Source organism: Gadus chalcogrammus, chromosome 10, assembly GCF_026213295.1.
Source record: "Gadus chalcogrammus isolate NIFS_2021 chromosome 10, NIFS_Gcha_1.0, whole genome shotgun sequence".
Lineage (NCBI taxonomy): Eukaryota > Metazoa > Chordata > Actinopteri > Gadiformes > Gadidae > Gadus > Gadus chalcogrammus.
In genome coordinates, this window is record NC_079421.1 from 20,256,385 (window position 1) to 20,280,096 (window position 23,712).

The 23,712-nt window shown below is 42.1% G+C and overlaps 4 protein-coding genes across 5 annotated transcripts; all 4 read right to left on the reverse strand.

Annotated features, from left to right (window-relative positions):
- Positions 1-3,695: 3,695 nt before the first annotated feature.
- b4galt7 (xylosylprotein beta 1,4-galactosyltransferase, polypeptide 7 (galactosyltransferase I)) lies at positions 3,696-10,755 on the reverse strand. 2 transcript variants are annotated; one of them, XM_056601033.1, is made up of 7 exons: positions 10,156-10,755; positions 9,941-9,988; positions 8,866-9,222; positions 8,257-8,482; positions 7,607-7,690; positions 7,184-7,288; positions 3,696-5,351 (listed from the first exon to the last, which is right to left on the reverse strand). In XM_056601033.1, exons 1-7 carry the CDS (start codon positions 10,206-10,208, stop codon positions 5,196-5,198), a joined length of 1,029 nt encoding a protein of 342 aa, XP_056457008.1. In that variant the 5' UTR covers positions 10,209-10,755; the 3' UTR covers positions 3,696-5,195. The 2 variants fall into 2 exon arrangements, with proteins under 2 accessions (XP_056457008.1, XP_056457009.1); XM_056601034.1 differs by lacking the exon at positions 9,941-9,988 and having other exon boundaries at positions 3,698-5,351; positions 10,156-10,754.
- A 108-nt stretch (positions 10,756-10,863) lies between these two features.
- Positions 10,864-16,035, reverse strand: LOC130390870 (transmembrane emp24 domain-containing protein 9-like). Its single transcript, XM_056601036.1, has 5 exons — positions 15,857-16,035; positions 14,871-14,971; positions 13,980-14,105; positions 13,485-13,631; positions 10,864-13,132 (listed from the first exon to the last, which is right to left on the reverse strand). Exons 1-5 carry the CDS (start codon positions 16,002-16,004, stop codon positions 12,983-12,985), a joined length of 672 nt encoding a protein of 223 aa, XP_056457011.1. The 5' UTR covers positions 16,005-16,035; the 3' UTR covers positions 10,864-12,982.
- A 202-nt stretch (positions 16,036-16,237) lies between these two features.
- On the reverse strand, positions 16,238-19,265 carry LOC130390869 (transmembrane emp24 domain-containing protein 9-like). Its single transcript, XM_056601035.1, has 6 exons — positions 19,048-19,265; positions 18,466-18,554; positions 17,947-18,072; positions 17,529-17,654; positions 16,831-16,951; positions 16,238-16,420 (listed from the first exon to the last, which is right to left on the reverse strand). Exons 1-6 carry the CDS (start codon positions 19,181-19,183, stop codon positions 16,293-16,295), a joined length of 726 nt encoding a protein of 241 aa, XP_056457010.1. The 5' UTR covers positions 19,184-19,265; the 3' UTR covers positions 16,238-16,292.
- Positions 19,266-19,446: 181 nt separating this feature from the next.
- tmem216 (transmembrane protein 216) lies at positions 19,447-22,474 on the reverse strand. Its single transcript, XM_056601038.1, has 4 exons — positions 21,463-22,474; positions 20,840-20,932; positions 19,861-20,062; positions 19,447-19,657 (listed from the first exon to the last, which is right to left on the reverse strand). Exons 1-4 carry the CDS (start codon positions 21,476-21,478, stop codon positions 19,642-19,644), a joined length of 327 nt encoding a protein of 108 aa, XP_056457013.1. The 5' UTR covers positions 21,479-22,474; the 3' UTR covers positions 19,447-19,641.
- Between the last annotated feature and the right edge of the window lie 1,238 nt (positions 22,475-23,712).

Consider the following 23,712-nt stretch of genomic DNA (forward strand, 5'->3'; position numbering starts at 1 on the left):
ACTGTGGACCAGAGAGGAAACGTTTTTGGCTGTCGTCCTCTACACCTTCCATGTTACTCGGCTCAGCATCTCATTCACTAACGTCAAACTTTTAGATATTAGATGCATCAGCATCTCCATGTAGGCCTATGTTATTCTGTCACATTTCGATTTTTTGGTTCGTTTTGAAGAATTTTGTACAATAGGTCTACTCCTTCTTGTTACATCTCAGAATGTCTATCAATTAATTTTTATTTTCATATTAATTTCCAATTATTTTGTTCTACTTTATAGGTTATCACGAGACTGTATTTTTCGTCTTGCCCCTTTAACAACAACTATCTAGGACAACCAGAGATGAGCAGAGGGAGAATTCCGTGGGTCAAGAGCCTAGAGAGGGGCTCGGGACAGCAAAGGGCCCTGGGACGCTCCAATGGCGTCATTTGAATAAGAAACGAATCAGAACTTTACAGTGTGCCGAAGTTGGCTTTAGAAGGAACACAGTGACCTCTAGCGGCACAATACAGGCGTAACTGGATCCGATTTTTGGATGTGATTCAACTAAACGAGGGAGAATGGGGAAGAGACCAATGCCATACCGTCGTCTACATTTAGAACACCCGATGATTTGAATCCAACAGGAATAACAAAGAAAAATAAATGCGAAACATATATATATTTGCCTCAAAAATAATCGAACGGTTTAACATGTTGAATTGAACACACATCAACAACAGCTGCAAAGCTGGGGCACATATGGGGTGTGACAGGACGAGGGAGCCAGCAGGCCATCTGTATACCCTGAACAACACCACGGGCCTTTGGGGTTTGGCGATCTCAACATCCCCTGCCTGAAGGACGGACTACGATGCATCAACTGCGGAAGCCAAATATTAGGCTACTCTCAACCAATAAGAACGCAGGTCGATGCTGTGATGGCTTAAAATACAAAAATTATAACAAAAAAATATAGGCCTCAAACGGGTGAAGCCTGAAGAATTCCAGCCACGAGTCCATTATCTTCCACTTTCGCAGGCGGTTTGTTTTATCGGGTAGGCTATGGGCCTACAACACCCACACAGAGGAAGAATAACAAATAAATAAATAAACACACACACACACACACACACACACACACACACACACACACACACACACACACACACACACACACACACACACACACACACACACACACACACACACACACACACACACACACACACACACACACACACACACACACACACACACACACACACACACACACACACACACACACGAAAGAACGAGAGAGAGACTGTCACTGCACCTTTCGCCCGCAAAGCTGTTTCCCCCAGGGTGCAATTTTCACCTTTTTGTTCAAACCACCCGCGACAGAAAAAACACCTCCCTGCCACGAATAGCAGTAACCTGCACTCCTGCGAGCGGTTTGAGTTCAACTCTAAATCCCAATACGGTGATTAAAACGGGTTATCCTTTCCATAATAAAATAATGTTAAGTGTACTAAAAAATAAGGAAGTCGACATTAGCAGCTCACGCCTATTGAAGAGACGAATACACCGGAGCAGATGTAACACATTAATTTCGGCGGTTGTTAATGGATATAGGGATGATTGTTCTATTAAGAAATAATTAACAAAAACGTATAAAGTGGAAGGGAAAGAAGTCGGCGTGGTTAATAAGGCACCCAGGGACAGGACTTAGGCGTGTGTTGGAGACGGGCGTCATGTGGCGTTATGTTCAGCTTCAGGAAGGAATGTTATGTTAGCCTATTAGTTAATTAGTGAGCTTTGGTTTTTTATTTTTCCATTATTATGGCAGCTGCATGTAGGCCTATTTATTCCAACTGGCTTTAATGACAATATGCGATGGTTTCTGCGTTTTGCCGACTAGAAATAATATAAATTCAATATAATTGACATAAATAATTAACATTTTACATGTTATTAGCCTATAATATGAAGGCTTGAAGCTATTTAGAGACGAGACCTACTGTTTTGGATGCTCAATGTATAGCCTATCCTAAAATAGTAAGTAGCCTAGACCGCATCGGTTATTATTTGATTTGAGCGTAGCGTAGGCCTTTAGGCCTATACCGTTTTATATCAAGAGTATGCTTACACTGAAACCACATTTTGAAACTTATTATAATCAATAGCCAATTGAATATTAAAGTTGACCACCAAAAACTTGGTGGTCAAGTTGATGCTGAAATGAAGTCACGACGCACGGTGGCAAAGAGTCAATGGTGAGGAAACGCATTTTTTCTGCTTTATGGTTTTCTAAACAGCGCAATAGGCCAACTGAAAAAAAAAAGTGTTGTTTGGTGCCAACATTCATTGATCCGTTTCCTAAAAGCCCGCGATTACAACGAGGAAAACCGGCGCAGAAGGCGGCGTTGTTCTCATTCCTCTGGGAGCGTTGCTTTGGGACGCAACATGACGTGTGCTTCCTGAATAAATCAGGCCAGGGAAACAAAAAACAATTGACTGCAGCGCCGAGATCCCGGCGGGAACAATAAGATAAGACTTAACACGAGCAAGATCAGCGTCTACCCAGCCGAGGTTCGCGGTAGTGGATCGGTGGTAGGGAGGCCGTGGTCCATCTTCAGCTAATGGCTCCACCGGGACCTGACGTGGTCTCATATAATATGATCCCTAGAGGAATTAAGGCTGACAACATGACCCAACGGGCAAGGCTGCTGCCGGCCAATAACTCTTAAGTTCTCTTTAGTCAAAATCCCCACCCATCTGTGAACTTCAAAACCATTTAAATATTTGTTTTTTTACTTAAGTAAATGTTATGCAAATTATTCGAAGCTAAATTGCTCTTGGACAGGACCTCGCTCGATTTGGGACCCGGGGCAACTATAGGGGAATCTAAAAGCTAGCCTAGTGTTGCAACACACCCCTGGAAACGTGATCTCGGTGCGCCTGGGAACCCGAGTCCTGTGTGTAGAAAACCTTCATTAGCCGGTCTTCACTTCACAGGGTCATTAGACGACAGACACCTGGGATTACAGGCTAACTGGCTTTAAACGCCCATGGTTTATCCCCTAATGTGCCAACTAAAGCCCGCTCATCAATCACACCGCGCGGCAAAAACACCCCTATCTCCCGCGCCGAGTCCGCGGGATCTCAGCGGGCCACACATTCCAGGTCACTCCAAAGGGTTGCGGGGCTGGCAGAGAAACACCGCGCAGGCTATACAACACAACCTTTGCCGGGAGAATAATGCGCAATATTCCCTAGGGAGAAACCCAAATGTCTTATAAAACATCGTTTGTATGAATCATTAAAGCACGTTTAGTCAAATGTAGCCTGCACGAACACGCGATTAGTGACATGCGCATGCGTCCTCGTGGGAGATAAAATGATCACATCGTTGAAGGCTTGATCCCAAAACTTAATTGCCTCAACACATTAGGCCTACGACATTACCGATGGGGTATTTTACTACAAAATATATAATAAGCTATGTTGTGGACCCCAATTCATTGGTTAAAGACTAACCGCCAACGCAGACATTACTTAGCATTTTACTGTTGCCAAGAAGTTGGTGGAGCCTTCTGTAAATTATGGTATTTAAAAACTGGAGCCCGATTGTTCACACACACACACACACACACACACACACACACACACACACACACACACACACACACACACACACACACACACACACACACACACACACACACACACACACACACACACACACACACACAAATAGATAAAACAACATGAGTGGACTCTGAAGTATTTTATAAATACATTCCAGTATTCCATCTTACTTTCCCAATAGCGTACCCATCACTTGCACTTTAGCACCATCAGCTTCCCGTTTCTATCCTGTTGTACCCTTAGTATTAACATAACCATTCAAATCACCAGTTATTCAACAACACATTAAATACCAAATGTTTTGCTTTAACCTAAACCCTAATGTTCTGTCGTACATGCGCCGAATACAAGGCAGATGGTGGTGGTTTGAACCACGTCACACCAGGCAGCTCAAGACAGGTTGTTCCAGCAGGGAACCGTAAAAAAAACGCTGTGGGACAAACTGACGCACAGAAGAAAGCTGGAGAAGACAGTTGTCAGCTTGCATGTTCTTTTAAGTCTCCCTGTATTAAGTATTTTTTCATTGATAATGAGGCCTCAAGGCTCAGAGTTATCCATCAGAAGTCGTCAGCGACAAACTTTATGAAATACACTATGCAAAAACCCAGAGTTGTCTGGCCTGATGTCTGGAATACTGTATGGTGATGAACAAAATCAACCGACAAATGGGTTACATTTAGGCTCGGCATATTTACAAGTAAAAGTACAAACCGCAGCGTGTTCTCCTGTTTGTGTCTGGCTCATACCGAGCCGTTTAGATATCCGTCAACATGCTGGCTTCATGGCAGGTCAAATGTCAGATCACTTGCCCGAGATCTGGCATGCATTTGCACTAACTAACAAAATAAAAAATGAATCAGCGAAACCGTATAAAGCATGTCATGTGCGAGCACACCTGAGGCACGCAGCAGTGCTGATCACATCCTCCCCGTTCGGTTTGGTTCTGCTCGTAAAAGGTACCATGCCAACAGCCATTCTATCATGGTTCTGGCGTCCGGGCCGATTTGAGATGCTGCATGGTTGGGTCAGCATAGTTCAGGTCCTGGGAAGACTCAGGGTTTTCAGAGAAACGCCTTAGAACGACCGTAACCAGGGTACTACCGAGAGGTCCATCTTTGGTGCACATCCAACCAAACAGTTCTGTTTGCATTTCAAGAATACTCCAGTCTAGTCGTCTAGCCTTGGGTGAATGCAGGACTTTCCCCGCAAATGATCTAGCCCTGTTCTGCAGACGAGGGAGTGTGTTTAAAGCACAGGGGAGTGTTCATGCACTGCTCCCATAGGCCGCGCGAGATGGTCCTGGAAGTTTGTAGGCAGAGGCATCTAGCAGGATCCCCCCCCACCCCCCTGCCCTGAGAAACACTCCTTCCAACACTGCAGACCCACATACAAGAGGAACTGTGGCTGGAAGCCAGTGCTGCCGTAGTCCAGACCCACTGCTGAAGGACCGCATTTGATAGATAAATGAAAAACATTGACTTTTTAGCAGGCCGCAACAAGCTTGTTGTGGGTCTACTCTGTCCTCCATGTTCTGCTGGGTGTGTGTGTGTGTGTGTGTGGGGGGGGGGGGGGGGGGGGGGGGGTTCGTTCTAGGCCATGAGGCACCAGGGTGTGAGGTTCTGGTCGCAATCCAGCTTGGTGTTGACGATGGTGCAGGGGGCTCCACTGATGGTCACCTCCTGTCTGGAGTCCACCTGGTACAGCAGGTTGGTCAGCCCCCCCTCGGGGTCCACCTTAAACTGCTCCTGGGGGGGGGGAGGGAGCAGAGGGAGGAGGGGGAGAGGGAGCAGAGGGAGGAGGGGGGGAGGGAGCAGAGGGAGGAGGGGGAGAGGGAGCAGAGGGAGGGACAGTGAGAGAGAACGACACAAGAGACGCACCGACAGGTGTTTCCCAACAAGTCACATCCTTGTGTGACATTTTAAAGATCCAATATCATGCTTTTTTTAGGGTTAATAATTGCATTTGGAGGTTCTACAGGAATAGGGTTACATGCCTGTATGTTAAAATACCCCTTATTATTCTCACACTTCTCAGTTCTGCAAAACCAAGTTCAGCAGCTTTCAAAAACATTCTGTTTTGTATAATGTTTAAAGAAATACTTAACCGGTGGAGACAAGAATCTGTATTGAAAGAATGTCACATATTTAGTTGATTAGTAACATCAATTTCAATGTTTTTTGCCTTGCCGTATTCAGTCACTGCTATGAGAGGAGAGGAGAGGAGAGGAGAGGAGAGGAGAGGAGAGGAGAGGAGTGAGTGAGTGAGTGAGTGAGTGAGTGAGTGAGTGAGTGAGTGAGTGAGTGAGTGAGTGAGTGAGTGAGTGAGTGAGTGAGTGAGTGAGTGAGTGAGTGAGTGAGTGAGTGTGTGTTGAGGGCGGCAAAAGCGTTGGGGGCGCCCCCTGGTGGCGGCCTTAATTAATGAAATTTAATGAAATAAGCGAGTAATAGGGGTGGGCAAAATAATCTATTCTTCGATGCATCGCGATTCTCTCTAGAACGATTCCGTCTCGATGCAGATAATTAATAATCTGCATCTAGTTCACCAGAGGGAGGATTTTAGCAATTTTTTAATTATTTAATTTATCTTCCGTGCGTGTCTTGACACGATTGCGATTCAGCCTACGCATAGAATGCACGCAAACTCACAACCAGACACAAGAAGTCCTTCTAATTCAAGAACAGCTTCTTCTTTTATGTCATAGAAAAGTAAGAAAAGAAAACTGAACCCTATTTTTTTTGTAATGCAAGCTGCATTGTTCATAGAAAGTTGTGTGTGTGTGTGTGTGTGTGTGTGTGTGTGTGTGTGTGTGTGTGTGTGTGTGTGTGTGTGTGTGTGTGTGTGTGTGTGTGTGTGTGTGTGTGTGTGTGTGTGTGTGTGTGTGTGTGTGTTAAGACAATGGCGTGTGTGTGTCTAGCTGCGTTTACATGGACACTACTGATCCGATTAGAGTTCTGAACAGAATTGATCTATTCCTATCATGCAATCCGAATGTACTGTATAGATGGCAAAGTGTTAAGCGTATGTCCGTATGTCTCACGGTTGAAAAATGTATTGGTAACGTGTGTTTTGTCAGATCGTTGACCAGACGACTTCAATGAAACCAACTGAAAGTAGTAGAAAGGAGTGGCTGCATCCGGCATTACACGAAACGGTGATATTGACGACCCCCTTGATAAGTTTTACGAAAAAATGAGAAAATAAAATGGCAATTTTATAATGTAATAATAATATGAACCTGATATTGACAGTGTCAATATTTGACAGTATTTATTTGACAGTGTCAATATCAACGTTGCTGAAATGCAGAAGACGCGGGGGGGGGTGGGGGGGGGGTCAACTTGACACCCCCCGCGACTTCTGCATTCCAGCCACGCCCACTGCACGTCACACTATTACAGAAGTAATAGTGAAAGCTTGAGAATACTCGCCCTGGCTCGGCCTCATAAATCCCCACTAATCCCTCGGGAGTGTGGTGCAATGTGCAGACTTTATGGGCAGATTTAGATATGAAGTGGGTTGAAGCAGGATTTCCAGGTGTAAAGATGAGGCAACAGGCCGCTGCTATGAAGAGGGGCACCTGTTTCTGCGAGGCGATCCGCTTCTGGTCTCTCTTCCTCCAGGCCGGATCATGGATGTGTCTGAAGGTCTTGTAGGCTGTTGTGATTCCGCTGGGCCTGAACAACTGACCAGGGACAGACAAAACCATTTGAAAACACATTCTACACTTAATATATATTTTTTTTTTTAACTACGTCACATTTATTTGATTAGGATTTTAAATACATTGGGAGAGAGAAAGGAAAGTCAGGTACAGAACAGAGGGAAGAACATGCATCGTAAGACGGCAGGTGGGATTTATGACTGATGAGATCAAATATCTTCATATATACATTGAATACGAATGATTGAATGAGCACGACAATCTTTTTAGATATTCATATTTAAATAACCATCAATGCATGGCTTAATTCAAACCAATAAAATCTAAAAGGGGTTTTACCTGCAACCCAGCCTTCCTCAGTCTTCGGTAGAACTCGTCGTCCTCTCTCCCCCAGCCCCAGAAGCGGTTCGACATGCCGTTACACTAGGGGAACAGAATACGCGTTACGCTTTGATGGCGCTCGTGTGATTACGTTCTAGCAGTAGCATGTTATCACAGTAACTTGCTTAACTTTCTTACAAGGGATGCACCGAATATTCGGCCACCGAAAATGTTCGGCCGAAACTGGCCCAAAACATAATTTTCGGTTTCGGCTGATGGAGTGAAAAGGCCAAAAATAATACACCGAACATTTTTGTTTTTCATTAAAAAAAAAAATATATATATTGTTTTACTCATTTATTTAAAAGGTACAGTGTTCTTAAAATCTTGCTATAAGGTCTGCTGGAATGTTAGAAAACGTTCAGTATTAAATAAATATTTTCTATCAAATTTGTAATTGATTATTTTTATCGAAAAGCAAGTCAAAAAAGTTTATAAAGGACATTTAATTGTTTGATTTATGCAATGGTGAAAAATTTAAGCAAAACGAATGAAAAACAGCAAAAGCCACATTCGGTATTGGGTTTCGGCTTTCGGCCAACTGTTTCAGTATATTCGGTTTCGGTTTCGACCAAGAATTTACATTTCGGTGCATCCCTAATTCTCACCATGTTGTAGTGCTTCTTGGTGAGCAGCAGAATGCCCCCCACGTAGGTTTTGTAGTGATAGAGCGGGTGGAGCTCCGGGGAGGCCACGTGGAAGGGGCCCTCCTCGGGGAAGCCGTAGTCCAGGGCCGGGTTGAGCGGCAGCAGGTCCACGTCATGCATGGCCAGGTAGTCTGTGTCGTTACCGCTCTCCGTGTAGCCCACGTTGATCAGGGAGGCACGGTTGAACCTGAGAAAAGTCGGACAAGCTTTAGACGCGTTGACAGAACTCACCGTCACTCCACTGAGTCACATTTATACTTTGCTGCCTTCACAGGAGGCTGTGATACGTTACTTCACCTTTTTCCAAATATGAGGACTTTGTAACGGTGTGTGGATGGAAAAGTATATTTGATGCCAAAATAGAACCAGACAAAAGGGACTTCATATTTATATCAGTGACTGTAAAACGAGTCGGGTAAGACGATTGTAAAAATGCATTGGCAAAGGGTGGAGACAGCATGTATGACTGTATGACAGTCGAGGTTGAGTATGGTTGTGAGCACGGGAGAACACACAAGCTCAGCTGGGCAGGCTTCGATGGTGGTGAATTACCAATACACACAAGCTCACCTGTAGTGGTCCACCTGGTTGATCACGAAGATGCGGTGGCGGATCTTTTTCTTGTTGAGAAAGGCGTGCATGAAGGGAACGAAGACCAGCAGCTCCTCAAAGCGCTCTCTGAAGGGGATGATCAGGGCCAGCTTGTGAGGTCCCCAGCTGGGGTCATCCACAGAGGCAGCGGCGGCAGCCTGGGTCTCCGGCGGACAGGGCTGCTGCTGATGGGAGGAGCGAGCGACGGCCATGGCGCCACTGCTGATGTAGGACATGTCCCCTGAGCAGCTGAGCTGGAGCAGGATGAGGGAGACGAGCCCTAAGACCATGCAGAGCCCAAACAGTTTGTAGACCGTAAACTTCCCAGAGAGGAACCTGGTTGGAAAAAACAAACAGGGGGAACTTTAAATTCTACTTATTTCATAAAACCAGTTTGGGGAAGCTTGAGTCAGATATCTTTAACGGTTGTTGAGTCCGATATCTTTAACGGTTGTTGTGTCAATAATGCAGTTAGCAGTGTTTGATCCAAGTTCTTCCAAAATGCAAATTTTATAATTGTACCAACAATATCAGACCAACATATTTTATGTAAGGAGATTTAAGGAAGTTGAGTATTCACCAATACAGGTACAATGGTTCAGTTAAAAGCATTCAAGAAAATAATATTATTTATTAAAATAGATATGCAAAAAGTTTCCCCAAGAAACTAGGCCATAAACGATTATGTTAGATCATTCAAATGCGTGTTTGTTAAAATAATGTCACATTTGCATGCAGCAAAAGTAAATAATTGCCTTGACACAAAACAAGTAATTTGGGCTCAGGCTAGTGAGTACAAGTTGCAGACTACATAACTAAATATGAGTCTCTCATATGCCTCTGGGCTGAGGAATTTATCAGCAAGCACATAGCCAATCCTGGCATAAAGAGGTCATATTTCTGTCTACTAGTGTGTAACTAGCTGCAAGAGTCACTCAACTGGATTTCGTATAGCACTTCCATGCCAGTCAGTAAGTCACTGCAAACTCAGCAGTTCCTTGTACAATGAACTGAGAGGTCCATTCACAGCCACAGAAACACGCGGTTTACTCACTCAGAGAGCCAAGTCTTCTCTGGAAGAGGCTGTCTGGGGATCTCATTTCTTGTGTGGTCGAGGAAGGCGTTATGTGGATGGTTTTAAGTAATATAGTCTCATGAAAACCATAGTACATTCAATACATACGAATAACGATAGGTTCGGTTAAGCAATACATTAAGCAGATCTACATATATTTTTCAGGAAACCTAGACAAAAAACGAAGTTCTTACCTTCTTTCCTCTTTGAAGTAGAGAACAGGCTTCCTCCTCGATGAATACATCATTTTCAAACTCAAACTTAGCTTAGTTCAGGGTATTCCTCAGAAATTGGTTCTAGTACTGGAGGTTCGGTCAGCCCGACCCAATACACATAATGTCAGTCTCTCATCTTGATCATTTCGGTTAAGTAGAGACTCTCTTTCGGACAATTAAAAAAGCGGTTTGCAAAACAAGCATCGTTCGTGACAATCATGTCGTTGCAGACGAATTTTTTTTTCCGTGTGCGATTTAGAGGAACTCAAAACAAATGTGGACACCCTTGTAGTCCTTTCCATCTTCTACATCTTGTGTGTTTGCTCTCTGGCGTCACTCAGCCGATACTGTACACGTAGCATAGCGCTGCTAGATGGACGCTAGACGGACCACATAGCGTCGCTACCCTCCAAGACAACGCTTTGAGATTGTTTATTTTAAGTTTTTCATTTAGAAAAATCGACAGTCCTGAAAAAATATATATATTTTGAGGATATTCGCAGTCGTGTTAAAGCCATATAAGTATTAAGGTACGCTCGTTTAATCATTCCCGATTGAACAGGTCGACTAAATAAAGGTTCCTACTCTCAGTTCAACAGCCACTATAGGCGGAAATACCGGTACATTCAGAATGAATTATAAAATACAATATAAGTAATAAGTACTGCATGATCACATGAGTCTCACCTTAATATATCATGTTTATTTTCAATCGAAGTTGAAAGCTCCATGACAAAAACACTTTGGCCATCAGAGAAACAAAATAATTATCCATTTGTACATTCTATTATGCTTTAGCCACAAATATCAACAGCTTAAGTTTTGGACCACTATGGTTTATGATTGTTGCTTCTAAATACAAATATCTGTTAAAGAAATAAAACATGGTCTCTGGTATAACACAAGTTCAATATTAATAGTATAAAAAGATTGTATGTCTGGTTGCATAAAATGTAAAGGTTTCATATAACTTCTTGTTTTATACTAGAAATACCAAATCGAAATGATGAGCCAATAAGCCTTCAAAATGGCTTCAGACATCCTAAAGTGTATAGTCCCGAACGATGACGGCATTCTCCTCAGACCCACAGGTTTCTGTTAGGGGGTGAGGGCTGTGGAGCAAGGCATCCAACCACTGGGCAATGTATCGATCACCCCAAAGAACGCTGCAGAATGTGAATTCGATCTGTTCGTTCTGATGATACTATTTACTATTCTGTGGAATAATTGTAATTTTTCATAACAAACCCTATTGCTATTGTCTATTTAGTATCAGGATTCAAGTTAAAAAGAACACCGTTTAGATTTCATCAAGCCACAGGCTGAACAAACGCGCAACCATGTGTGCCTAGACCACACTGCGGACACATTGAATTAACTTTGTTTTTTATTAGTAGACTCATGAATAAAAAAAACAACATTCTGATCAGTAAATTAATCTAGGATAGTTTAGATGATTCCAAGAACCCAGGAAAGCCCACGCCTAGACAGTTAGAAACACACATTCAATTATGGCCAGATAACGCAAGGCTGACATAACATACAACTTAAAAATATTTATCATCATCATCAGGTGGTCTTTCAGCGAGATGGGTTTATTCAATAAATGCAACCGGCATATGCAGTCCAACACAAAGTCGGTGGAAATTCAGTTTCAAGGGACAGTTGGAAGATGTTTTAATAGGTCCCTGACCGCAGTGATGAAACACTCACACTGGAGTTTCCTAATTTGCCAAAATAATAAATGAAGGATAAAACAAATAAAACCCATTTCAGGTTAGATCAAATACCCGTAGGTATTATGATCTGCATTTCCCCCCATCTCTTCAATACAGAATGTATGTGCGATAGCAATATCAGCAATATAATTCTGAACTACGATCAGTGAACACCAGAAACAGTTGCAGTAGATATAAATTGCACCCATGTTTCTGTAGCTATTATTGGGGAAACCAATTGCATTTGCCAAAGACTCCCACCTGACGGGGACCAACCCGGCTCCATGTCTTCCCTCCAGAGCATGGGGGATCTCTATTGGCCAGTAACAGGACATGTAATCAACTACGAAAAGAGTAGTGGAAAAGAAAAACAAATGAATGGTTAATGTGTTTTAAATGGGTAGAGTACCCTGGTAGGTCGGTTGTCTTTAAAACCCAGTGTTGAAAAATGATAGTTTGTGTCAAAAAGAAGAAAAAAGAAATATGTAATGCACAAGCTGGGGTTTGTGCCCATCCAGAACAATTTTTTTATATGTGGAATTTAGATTGTCAAAATCCAAGACAGCAGAGCATTATTTCAGGGGCTGCGGGTTGATAAAAATAGTTAAATAAATAAAGAAAAGCCTCTACCCTGTTGGTCAAAAACATGAGGGACATCTTAACAGTCAGGATGGTAAGGAAAACAAAAACAAAGACAACGTAGTCTATGACAAGACCCCCTAAAGCCAGCCAAACCGCAGAGATGGATTTGTCCGTGTAGTTGCCAAATATTCACCCTTCATCTCCAGCATCTCTGTGTGTGTGTGTGTGTGTGTGTGTGTGTGTGTGTGTGTGTGTGTGTGTGTGTGTGTGTGTGTGTGTGTGTGTGTGTGTGTGTGTGTGTGTGTGTGTGTGTGTGTGTGTGTGTGTGTGTGTGTGTGTGTGTGTGTGTGTGTGTATCATCAGAGGGGGGGGAGGTGGGAGGCCATCAGTAATGAAATCGTTCACTTCACCCACTTAACAAAAAAGCGCGCACACACACACCCCCACACACATGTTCAGGATCATAAACAACTTCCCAGCCACCGCCGTCCCCAGGACCAGAGCATTTACACCAGCTTCTTGGCCTCGAAGAAGCTCTTGAGATGCCTCATCTGCCAGAAGCCGATGGCCACCAGGATGAGGGTCTGGACGATGGACCACCACAGCACACGCTGGTTGGTACTCTCACTCGTCTGCCTGAAGCGCTCCTCCCGGTACTGGAACACAGACGCAGCATAACGTCAATCCCCTCGGTGCGCGCCGGTTATTGCATCTCCACTCCTACCACTCCGATTGGGTCATGGAAGAACTATTCTGTATTTGTGCTCGGGGTCTCATAATTTTATATCACGGTCATTCTTATTCATTAAGACGACAGGCCTCACTCGACGTAGCACACAGAACAAAGAATTAATTGAACCGCCACCAAAATCAGGTCATATCGTCGCTCAAATCTACGATAGCATGCAAACAGATAAAAGCTCAAGATATTATATATATATAGTCCCTCAAACATTTCGAATTTAAGACAACCCCCCCCCCCCCCCACCCACACCCCCATATACTGACCCTTTGGTAGTTCTGCTCCTTCTGGATCTGATCCACCTGCTCTACCAGCTGTCGGACGCGGAGCTGCAGTTCCGTCAGCTTGTCCTTGGCAGCGATCTCAGCGTAGTTGTTGGTGTGTTCGCCCACCTGGATGTCGAGATGCACCCGCTGTACACAGAACACAGAGCGAGAGCCAATCAGAACACAGAGCGAGAGCCAATCAAAGGAAAGCTAGAGGGCGGGACTTTAAAGCAGAGTGCCCAGATTGCTTGTAAAAAAAAAGTAACCTGGATAAAGTTCGAAAAAATATTATCGAATCATTTTGATTAGATTGAAAATTTGGAGGAGAAATAAACTTTTCTCCAAGCTGAAAGAACATTGAAAATAATGAAAGGGATGCACCTTTCTCAAGGTTACCTACAGGCTTCAGACCCCGGTCACTGGGGTTGTAACCCATAGACTTCCAGTACAGACCAGTCAAACATCCTTACCACTAGAATACATCCGGGTACCTACCAGCATGCCTCCTGCAAACAGGGCGAACTTGGAGGAGTTGGAGTGCAGGCAGATCTGGTGCTCTCCAGGAGTGTGCGACGTGAAGGTGAAGCGTCCCTCGGAGCCGTACTGACGCGACAGGATCACCTGGGACACACACACACACACACACAAACACACATGTACTACCCTGGCTACCAGCGATAACAGGGCTCACGTTTGAACCACAGGTGTGTGATAGTGATCAGTCAATACAAGCCATTTCAAAAACCGACCCTACTAGCAAGTGTCGGTCCACCCAGATGTATGATGAATAGAATGGCCTACCAGTCTGCCTAGTGGAATCTGCTTGCTGGTAGGCTGATCTTTCCATCATACATCTTGGTAGACAGACACTCCAATGTAGGCAGTTTTCTGATTTCAGCAAGTACATTCAGTTTCTACAGCTTCGTCTTGACCAAATTCCTACCAATCAGGACGTCTAACCTCACCAGAAGAAAACAGCACCATATGGTGGACTAACAGGCAATTGATTTGATTGATCTAGTACCCGAAAGCTTAACTTGTGTTTGCAATAAAAGACATACATAACAGTAAAGTGTTCTATATATCAAAAGTAGCTCAATTTAAAGTCATCAGGAAAACTGATACTTCGGGTCCCATGTGCCTAGACAATATTTCCACACAAAACATCACAAAGCCATGATTTCTTCCCCCAGCTTTCTTCCCCAGGGTGATATCACTTTAGGGTAGAAGCAATTGGATACTTTTAACGGCTCCTACGATTGCTAAAAAAAAAATCACTATTTATGGACTCTGGGATCTGCTGCATTTCATTGTGTTTTCTGCATGTCCCTGATATCTGTTTGCGATAAAGACTGCTTCAGCTGTGTGTGTACTGTGGTGGAGTACCTTCTCATCTGGGTCTTTGACCTCCACGAACATCCCCAGGCCCTGAGTGGCAGGCAGGTACTCCTCCTTCTGCTTGTCATACAGCTGGGTTCTGTAGTTTCCTGCACACACACGCACACGCATACGCACACACACACACACACACACACACGAGGTCAGAGACAGAAGGGACTTGGGGATGCTGCTAGGCAAAACCAAAAACACACTTAAGCAAAGCAGTTTGCTTATTTTATTCTTTGGATGTACTCGCATGATTCTTGCATTTTCAGGGTTGTGCCTTTATAATTTAATGCACATATTGTACGCAAGTCGTTTTGGAAAAAAGTGTAAGCTTAATGAATGTCTACACCTCGCTTTACTTCCCTCAGTGGGTGAATAAAGGCAGAGTGCAGATGCAATTGAGAATGACCTGAGCAGTGGTTCACATCAAGGGCGGTGACGGTGTACACTGACGCCAGGTATTGAAAGAGTGATGGGTATGTTGAAAGTAGTTCATGTTTGCAATATAAATATAAATATTCATGATTTCATTCGTTATTGATTACTCAATGCTGTTCTTGCTCCATTTGAATTCATACGTGACAATAATGATATAGAAATTATATCCATATCACACTCTGACAGTCTGCTGTGTGTGAAATATCCATGTTAATTATGTATTCGAGTAATAATATGCATGTGACATTCGTTTACTCAATACCTTCAACTCCTCCACTCACTACAACTGGACTGCATCTCAACCCGGACATACTTGTGTGACACTTGTGCTCTACATATGGCACTGCTAAATCACCTCTCCAACCACGACTTCCCCATAACTACGTTGATGGATGCGTTGTACTATATGTACCCTAGCAAAAAGCTTACCAAAGCGATGATTAAACATCTTTCATGTTGTTATGTATTCAACGCTACTTTCCATGCAATCGGCGAATAGTTGTCTACCCAGCTCAGGGCAAGCCGCAATCTAACTTGTAATCACTCACCAATAATCATTGTTTCGTCTGGAATTTCCTCTATAAAGCATTTCTTCTCGGTCTCCCCTATGTGAAAGTACAGTGCGGAAACGGCGCTGTAATATACACTTAAAAGTAATACTGAAAACACACACGACTGCATCTTAATGGCCACCATCTTGCTCTGCCGGGAGAGTTCTCGTCTGAGTCTGCGCGAAGTGATCAATGCCACGTAACCCCATCGCTTTAACCTCGTCCAATCAGAGTTCGCTTAAGAATTCTTTGTACCGTATTTAGCACAATATTTCAATGGCACATTTTAATTCTCGCCAGGCTAAATTAATGTGTTCCAACCTATATTTAACAATTGTTTGAGATTACTGTAATTATGATGAACAGATGAAGGCTAAATAAAATATACATACATTTATTTCCTTTATTGAATAACAAAGATCAATTTAATTTATTACAATCGGATATAAGAAACATGAGAAGAAGCAGACTTTGGGATAATTAATTCCTTGGGTTTGAGATTGATGAAAATGTCTGGTTTCAAAAACGTCTGAGAATCCTCGGCTTCAATGACGTTTAGACCTATAACCGCAGGCACACACACACACACACACACACACACACACACACACACACACACACACACACACACACACACACACACACACACACACACACACACACACACACACACACACACACACACACACACACACACACATTATCAAAACTGTTATACCATCCACCAAATATGTATCACAGTATTACTGGTCAGGGTTAGACATAAGTTAACAATCGGTTTTGTACGATGCATTCAGAATAATTCATTTGAATCTGTGTGTTTTTAATGTTTGCCAACACATCTAAAATACTGACAGATTATACCATTGTGTTGGTTGGATGGCAAATTAGTCCCTAAAAACATCCAAGAGGCTATACACGCTGTAAAAAAAAATCAAGGTTGGAAAGCACGTGATTAGGGTACTACTTGCTTTTGAATGTTCTCGAATTCAGGACAGCAATGGCCACTATGCCCATGAGGGTGCAAAGGATGGAGGACCACACTCTGTTGAGGGTGCTCTCACTGGTCTGTGTGAAGCGCTCCTCACGGTACTGGAAACACAGCAGCGCACAAGGACTTGTGAGGCCAGGAAAGAACGCTAGACAGACTCTAAACAGACTCTTAACAGAAACCAAACAGACTCACATGGCAGCACACATTCAACTGCATACAGAACGAGTACTGAGAATAAAGCCAAGATTTCACGTTTTATAACCTGATACAATTAAAGAGCAACATACAGTTGGCATCCACGGTTAATAGTGTAATCCTAATGTGTGGAAAGTTTGCAGCAAATACATTTTTTAATAATTTTGGCTCATTTGTATAATTGAATGTGCACACACGGACCAAAAAACGAACTTGATCGTGATAATATACTAAAATACTTAATAATAAACCAACCACAGAGAGTCAAAGGCCAGTAGAATCTCAATGTAGAGAGCTTTAAGCCGTTGGACAGAGGAGCCAGAAAACATCTATACTAAATCTTTATTAAAGGCAACAGCTTATCATTTTGTGAGAAGAATGAATAAATGACAAATCACTCTCAATGGGATATTTGCCCTTCACTCTTAGCTCTAACTGTTGTCTCTATTGATGTGGTTATGTCTCATTTGAGTCACTGACCTTTTGGTAGTTAATTTCCAGATTTATCTGGTTAACCTGTTCCGTTAGCATTTCGATCTTGTGCTGCAGTGCATTCAGCCTATCCTTGAGGCTCTTCTTCTCCACATGGATATCTAGATGCACCCACTGCCGCGGAACACAGAGCCAATCAGAAACCAACAAGGGGACTGGGGGCTTTGAAGTAGAGAAACCTTAATACATGAACAGACTTGACTTAGGTTCTGTGAAAATGTATGTTGGAAAATGAATATTAGAATATATGATGTAACTGAGGTGTTAAATAAAAAAATTAAACAATGTGAAAAAATCTTAACCACATTGATAAAGGTTAATACAATGCTATTCATGGCGGTGTGTAATGTCAACGACGGTAAGCGTTGGATTAGACTAGATGTTCCCTGTACATGGGTTCATCTACCAGCATGTCTTCAGGGGACACGGCAAACGAGGAGGAGTTGGAGTGGAGACAGATCTGGTGTTTTCCAGGAGTTTGGGACATGAAGGTGAATCTTCCCTCAGAGCCGTACTGACGAGACAGAATCACCTAGGGGAAACACACAAAAACAGCCCCCCCCCCCCCCCCCCCCCCCCCACACACACACACACACACACACACACACACACACACACACAGCTTTGTATTTACTTATGTTTTATGTGTTGAATTGGCTGCATATTGTTAGTAAATCATTATTTACTGTCCTGTAATTCTGAGCAATGATTTTTCACATGATTTCCCCGTAATTTAATCAAAATAATCTGAAGCAAAACTTAAAAACGAAACTTCATGTGTGTGTGTGTGTGTGTGTGTGTGTGTGTGTGTGTGTGTGTGTGTGTGTGTGTGTGTGTGTGTGTGTGTGTGTGTGTGTGTGTGTGTGTGTGTGTGTGTGGGGGGGTGTGGGTGTGTGTGTGTGTGTGTGTGCGCGTATTGGTTTACCCTTTTATCGGGGTCTTTGACATCAACCAACATTCCCAAGATCTGTGGGGCAGGTAGGTGGCCTTCTTTCAACTGGGCCCTATAGTTCCCTGAAACATGGTTAATAACAATAAAATGAAGTAAATATGTAACAAAATATGAATGAGAAACTGTTAAGTATTGCTGTCACTTCATTTTTCGTGAGAACGACTGGGAACTATAGCCTATCGTGTTTCAGCGCAACGTCAAATGTCACATAGGCCTTCAACATGGGCCAACAACATCAATAACAAGCTATTCCCTTTTTTTTTTTATCAGATAGGGATGAAAAGTGACTCCCAGAGATCTTGAGAAACCTTCACCCACGATGGGTGAGGAGGATCGTAACTTAAATCGAATTAGTAGCCTATATGGTTTTCACTCCATTTAGAGCAGGTTAACAAGCTGTCAATCGACACACGTAAACAAAAGTAGGTCTACTTAACTGTACAAAACGGCCTACACAAAATATAAACATGACACCATTGACGTTACTTTTAAAATAATATTAACCATCGTCAATCTACCCAGATGATACAGAAAATAAATGTGCAATATGCTCACCGACTATTTTAATCTCCATAGCAACGTCTTGAAGAAAACATTTTGTCTCTGTGTGTCCCATGTACAAGTACAAGCAGGAGACAAAACTGCAACAGGCATTTAAAAGTAAAACGAGATACAGTACACACAACTGCATGTTAGTAGTGGCAGCGCGGTTTCATTGTAATCATGCATTCATTTCCTTGTATTCCTTATTGTATCTGCGTGACCAATGATCATTTGCACTTCCTCAAACAAACACACGGGTTGATTCTGGAATATGTAGTTCTAATGTAGGCCACATTCTTCCAAAAGTAGTCTACAGTTGAAAAGTACGGATAAATATACATTAAAAAAGAATTGACAATTCCCATATTTTGATGACAATGAAAAACCACACAAAAACGTATTTAGATTTTACGTTTATTTCCAACCTTGAAAAAGTAAAAACATATACATTATTCATACATAGACCTATTGATCAGATATTTACATACCAATACAAAAATAATCTTTTATTATACAAAATCAAGGTCGATTTCTGTACATCTGCATTGAAAAGAAGGGCTCATTCTAGGAATCCAGGAGAATCCCTTCTTTGTGTTCGATGTGGTTTCAGTACATTTTAGACCTGTAGGTTGACAAACACACAGGCACACACAGAAACACACAGACACACACACGCATTAATTGTTGTTACCCTCACAGTGGTGATGCTTGGAAGTAATAGCACCAACAAATACTACTAACAGTAAGAAAAACACCACAGCAAACTCCTTGTGTCTGAACCCTTACTCGGCAACACAACTCTCATTCACCAGCTCTGTTGTATACCTGGAGAAGAGAGACACGGTGACCAGGCCGAGAAGGAACTCTAGGCCGTAGAAGCAGAGGAGAACGGCGGTGAGAATGAACTCCAAGCGCAGGACGAAGGTCTGGAGGAGGAGGAAGTAGACAGCGAGGGCCAGACAGGGTAGGAGGAGCAGCAGAGACACACTGGTGGCCAAGGATCGCTCGCACAGATTCCCCTTCCAACCTAGACAACAACCATACAATAACCATTTAGAACAGAGGTACCCAACCCGTGGGTTAGGATACCACTGGGGTCACCTGCTATGTAAGTGAGGCATGTTACTGCTTTATAAGCTATGGATGTTAGATGGTGTTTTTGATTAAAAAAAATAGGCCCTGTAAAGATCCCATATATAACATCTTGGCTAATGATTCATACCCACAACCTAAGAAAGGAGGCACGTTTTTAACAACTGATTTAGAGACAGGGACAGAATAAAACGGTGTTATAAAGAATGTAGATTCATACTAAGAAATTAACTTTGGTTTATTCTTGGTGCAGCAATGGCCTAATAGTCACGTATTATAAACAATAAATGCAGCAATTGTGACTGCTAATTCGGTCATAAAGCCTTACCTAACAAAACCTAAGTGTAACCATTAAGCAGAGAAAATGTGCTAATGTATCCTTCAAGCAGACTGAACTCGGTTTAGGCCCACAAGGTGGCAGCAATGCCATTTTTTGTATGCCACTAATAAAAAACCTACTTTTTTTTAAAAATTATAATCCATTACAGTATATGTCACTATGATAATTCAGTGTGTTGAGAGAGCCAGACATTTAGATAATCAACCATACAGTAGACACAATCATTATGACAGAGAAAGGAGAGAGAGAGAGAGAGAGAGAGAGAGAGAGAGCAAGAGAGAGAGCGAGAGAGAGAAATCATGGCCAAAGAGAAAGCAACGTAACATTTACATGTGTATATTACACTCCCCTCTCTTGTCCCCAAACACCTACCATAGAAGATCCTGAGGCTCTCTAGGCAGAGAAACAGGAGATGCAGAACGACGTCCAGAATCAAATTATCTGATGGATACGGCAGTAAGAGCCCTAAGAAATGCACAAGGTTCAGTTTAGATCCTCCGGTTTTAATGTACATGGTTGAACTATCAATTAAAACCCAACCTAGAAATGTATATTCTCCAAATAGAAAAAGTTGGCCTTGTACTTGGCCTTGAGGTACTAAACTTTGCTAGTACCTCTCACTTTGTTGACAGGAATCTTAATATAAAAACTCGAGCTATGTTAGTTTGCGTCAAGCATTTGCAAAGCAAACAGGGAACTTTTTGCTGAACTGAACCAACTGGGAAGGTGCTCAATCATACAAACTGCAACTTAAGCTTTTGCACCGGCCACCTAGGCCCATAGATGTATTGATTTCAAAATTACTTCTAAAAGCTTATTATAGGCACATGTTGTTACTAATAAGTAGACATACTAAAGCTGAGATCTTAAGCACCGAGGTTGATTATGTCACCAACCATTTCCAATAAGATATATGTGTACCCTAATGGCATTTGATAACCATTAAACAATACCCATCCATCCATCCATCCCCACATGAACGTTAAACGTCTGACCTTTGTAGATGAACATGAGAGACTCTGCCAGGAAGTATGCTGCAAAGTACCAACAGTTGAGGTAGAGGAGGACTTGCAGTGATGTGGACGATAACTGGAGATAGTTAAGGAATAACAATCACATTGTACACAGAATAATGTAGGCCTACAGCCGTGATGGGCAGCAGCTCTTCTAGTTGTTGGGGTGTTTGAATCACAGCCGAAAGGTCATGAGCTTCAAACCGCATTGTCTTCCTGTACGCAGCCCTGAGAAAGATGCTCCTCACTGACGTCTGTCAAAACAGTAGGAGTGTCTGATAAAAAAAAGTAAATAATATAAAAATCGATAACGCTGGGTTCATGTTTGTCTATACATATGCAAGTTATCTTTATTTTACCTAGCAGCAGCAAAAAAATAAAAACAGAACGGCAAATACGATTTTATGACAACTCGTCCTGATCAATTAACCACCTGATTATACAAACTTGAAATCATGAACGTCTCTTAACATGCTAATGATAAAAAAAACACAAGCACTTAATATTAACATGATCAGACTGTGGCGTATTTATTGCCGAAAGCATCGTATTTAATGGAGCCCCATCTGAATAATACTAATACATTAATAAAGTCTGACCAGCTAACTAAAGGACAAACTGTTGTGATTTGCATTGAAGGATACAATTGGTCTCCCTAAAAGGATTAAAAAGCAAAGTTTATTATGTTAGCTTGACTACCATGTAGCGGAAAGTACGTGTTTCAGATTTGAGAATGTTTTGTTTACGAAAAGGTTAGGTTCAAATCAGACCATTCAATACTTTTATTTTAGATACTTACCGGACGCCATCTCTGATTACCATAGAAACGACTTGGAAGGATGTGACGACGCAAGGCTTCCACTACGGGACGCTCAGAAGTTGTGCTGCCCCCATAGGTTGAATACATCATGGCACCTCGGGGCATAGCTTCCTGAAGGGGAGATTGCTGTTGGTTCCTCTGTTGCAGTTATTAAAATGTATGCTCAATTAATATATTTGGTAATTTAGCAGGTGTTTTTAACAAGTGATTTCAATTGGTCTACATTGTAGAACTACAGAAACTGTACTGCATGGAAAAATGCATGCATATATATATATATATATATATATATATATATATATATATATATATATATATATATATATATATACACGTCATATTAGCTGTTGGAAATAACACAAATATAGCAAATAAATATATTTTAATATCATTAGTAAAATAAATTGAACAAACACAGTTCAACAAAGTTCCCTTTTTAAGTGCAATAAAAATAGAGATAAAAATGGATCCTGAAAACAAGTCACAGCAACAGAACTTGAAAAAACTAAAAGTAAACTAAAATGTCGGCTGGACATGAAGAAGGCTCACACGTTATGCATTAGAGTTTCTTTCTGTGATCAACAGTTTTTCGTTAATCATCATTCCAGGACTCAACCCACCACATAGAGGAAGTCATGGCAACCTTAGACCCTGCCCTCGCACTAGAGGAGGATGAGGATTGATTGCTGATCAGCAACCATGCCCCAGATGACTTCAGCAATACAGGGGGAGTGACTCTTAGGTCAGCACCATCATAGCGTGGATCCAGCACTTGCCTGAAGGAAAATGAGAGCATAATATGCCATTAAACATATTAAATATGAAAATCAAATTAAGCTATTTTAATAATAAAGTAATACAAATACACACCGATTCCCTGGCAAATTATGTAACAGACCATCTGATTTAACGAACGAATCAAGCGAACGTATCAAACGAACGAATCGTGATACGGAACTGAAAGAACTGATTCCCGGAAAAGAATCGTTTTGCCCATCCCTAGTTCACATCCCAATTTCATACTTTTTGTGCACCCTTGTTTAATAAAGAAAGTCCTTTTAGTTTCACTGCTTTCCATGTTTTACTTCTTACAACTCATACTGTTTTCATGAAGTCTACATACATCCTTTCAAAGAGTAAACTTACAACAACTATACAGTAAAACTAGTTTCAGCTACAGAATAAATCCCCTAAAATGTAATTGGTAACGTATTATGTTGCAACACTCAATCTGAGTACCGTATTCTAAATACTTAGATTACATCAACGTTGTTTTACTTTTAATCAAATTTTAATTCATGCTGTGGCTGACGGTTGGTTTTCGCAACAAACACAACAATCTCCACCCGGAAGTGCTTCATGGTTCGCGTCCGTCAAAAACATGCAGAAAATACTTTGATATTTTTTGTTCC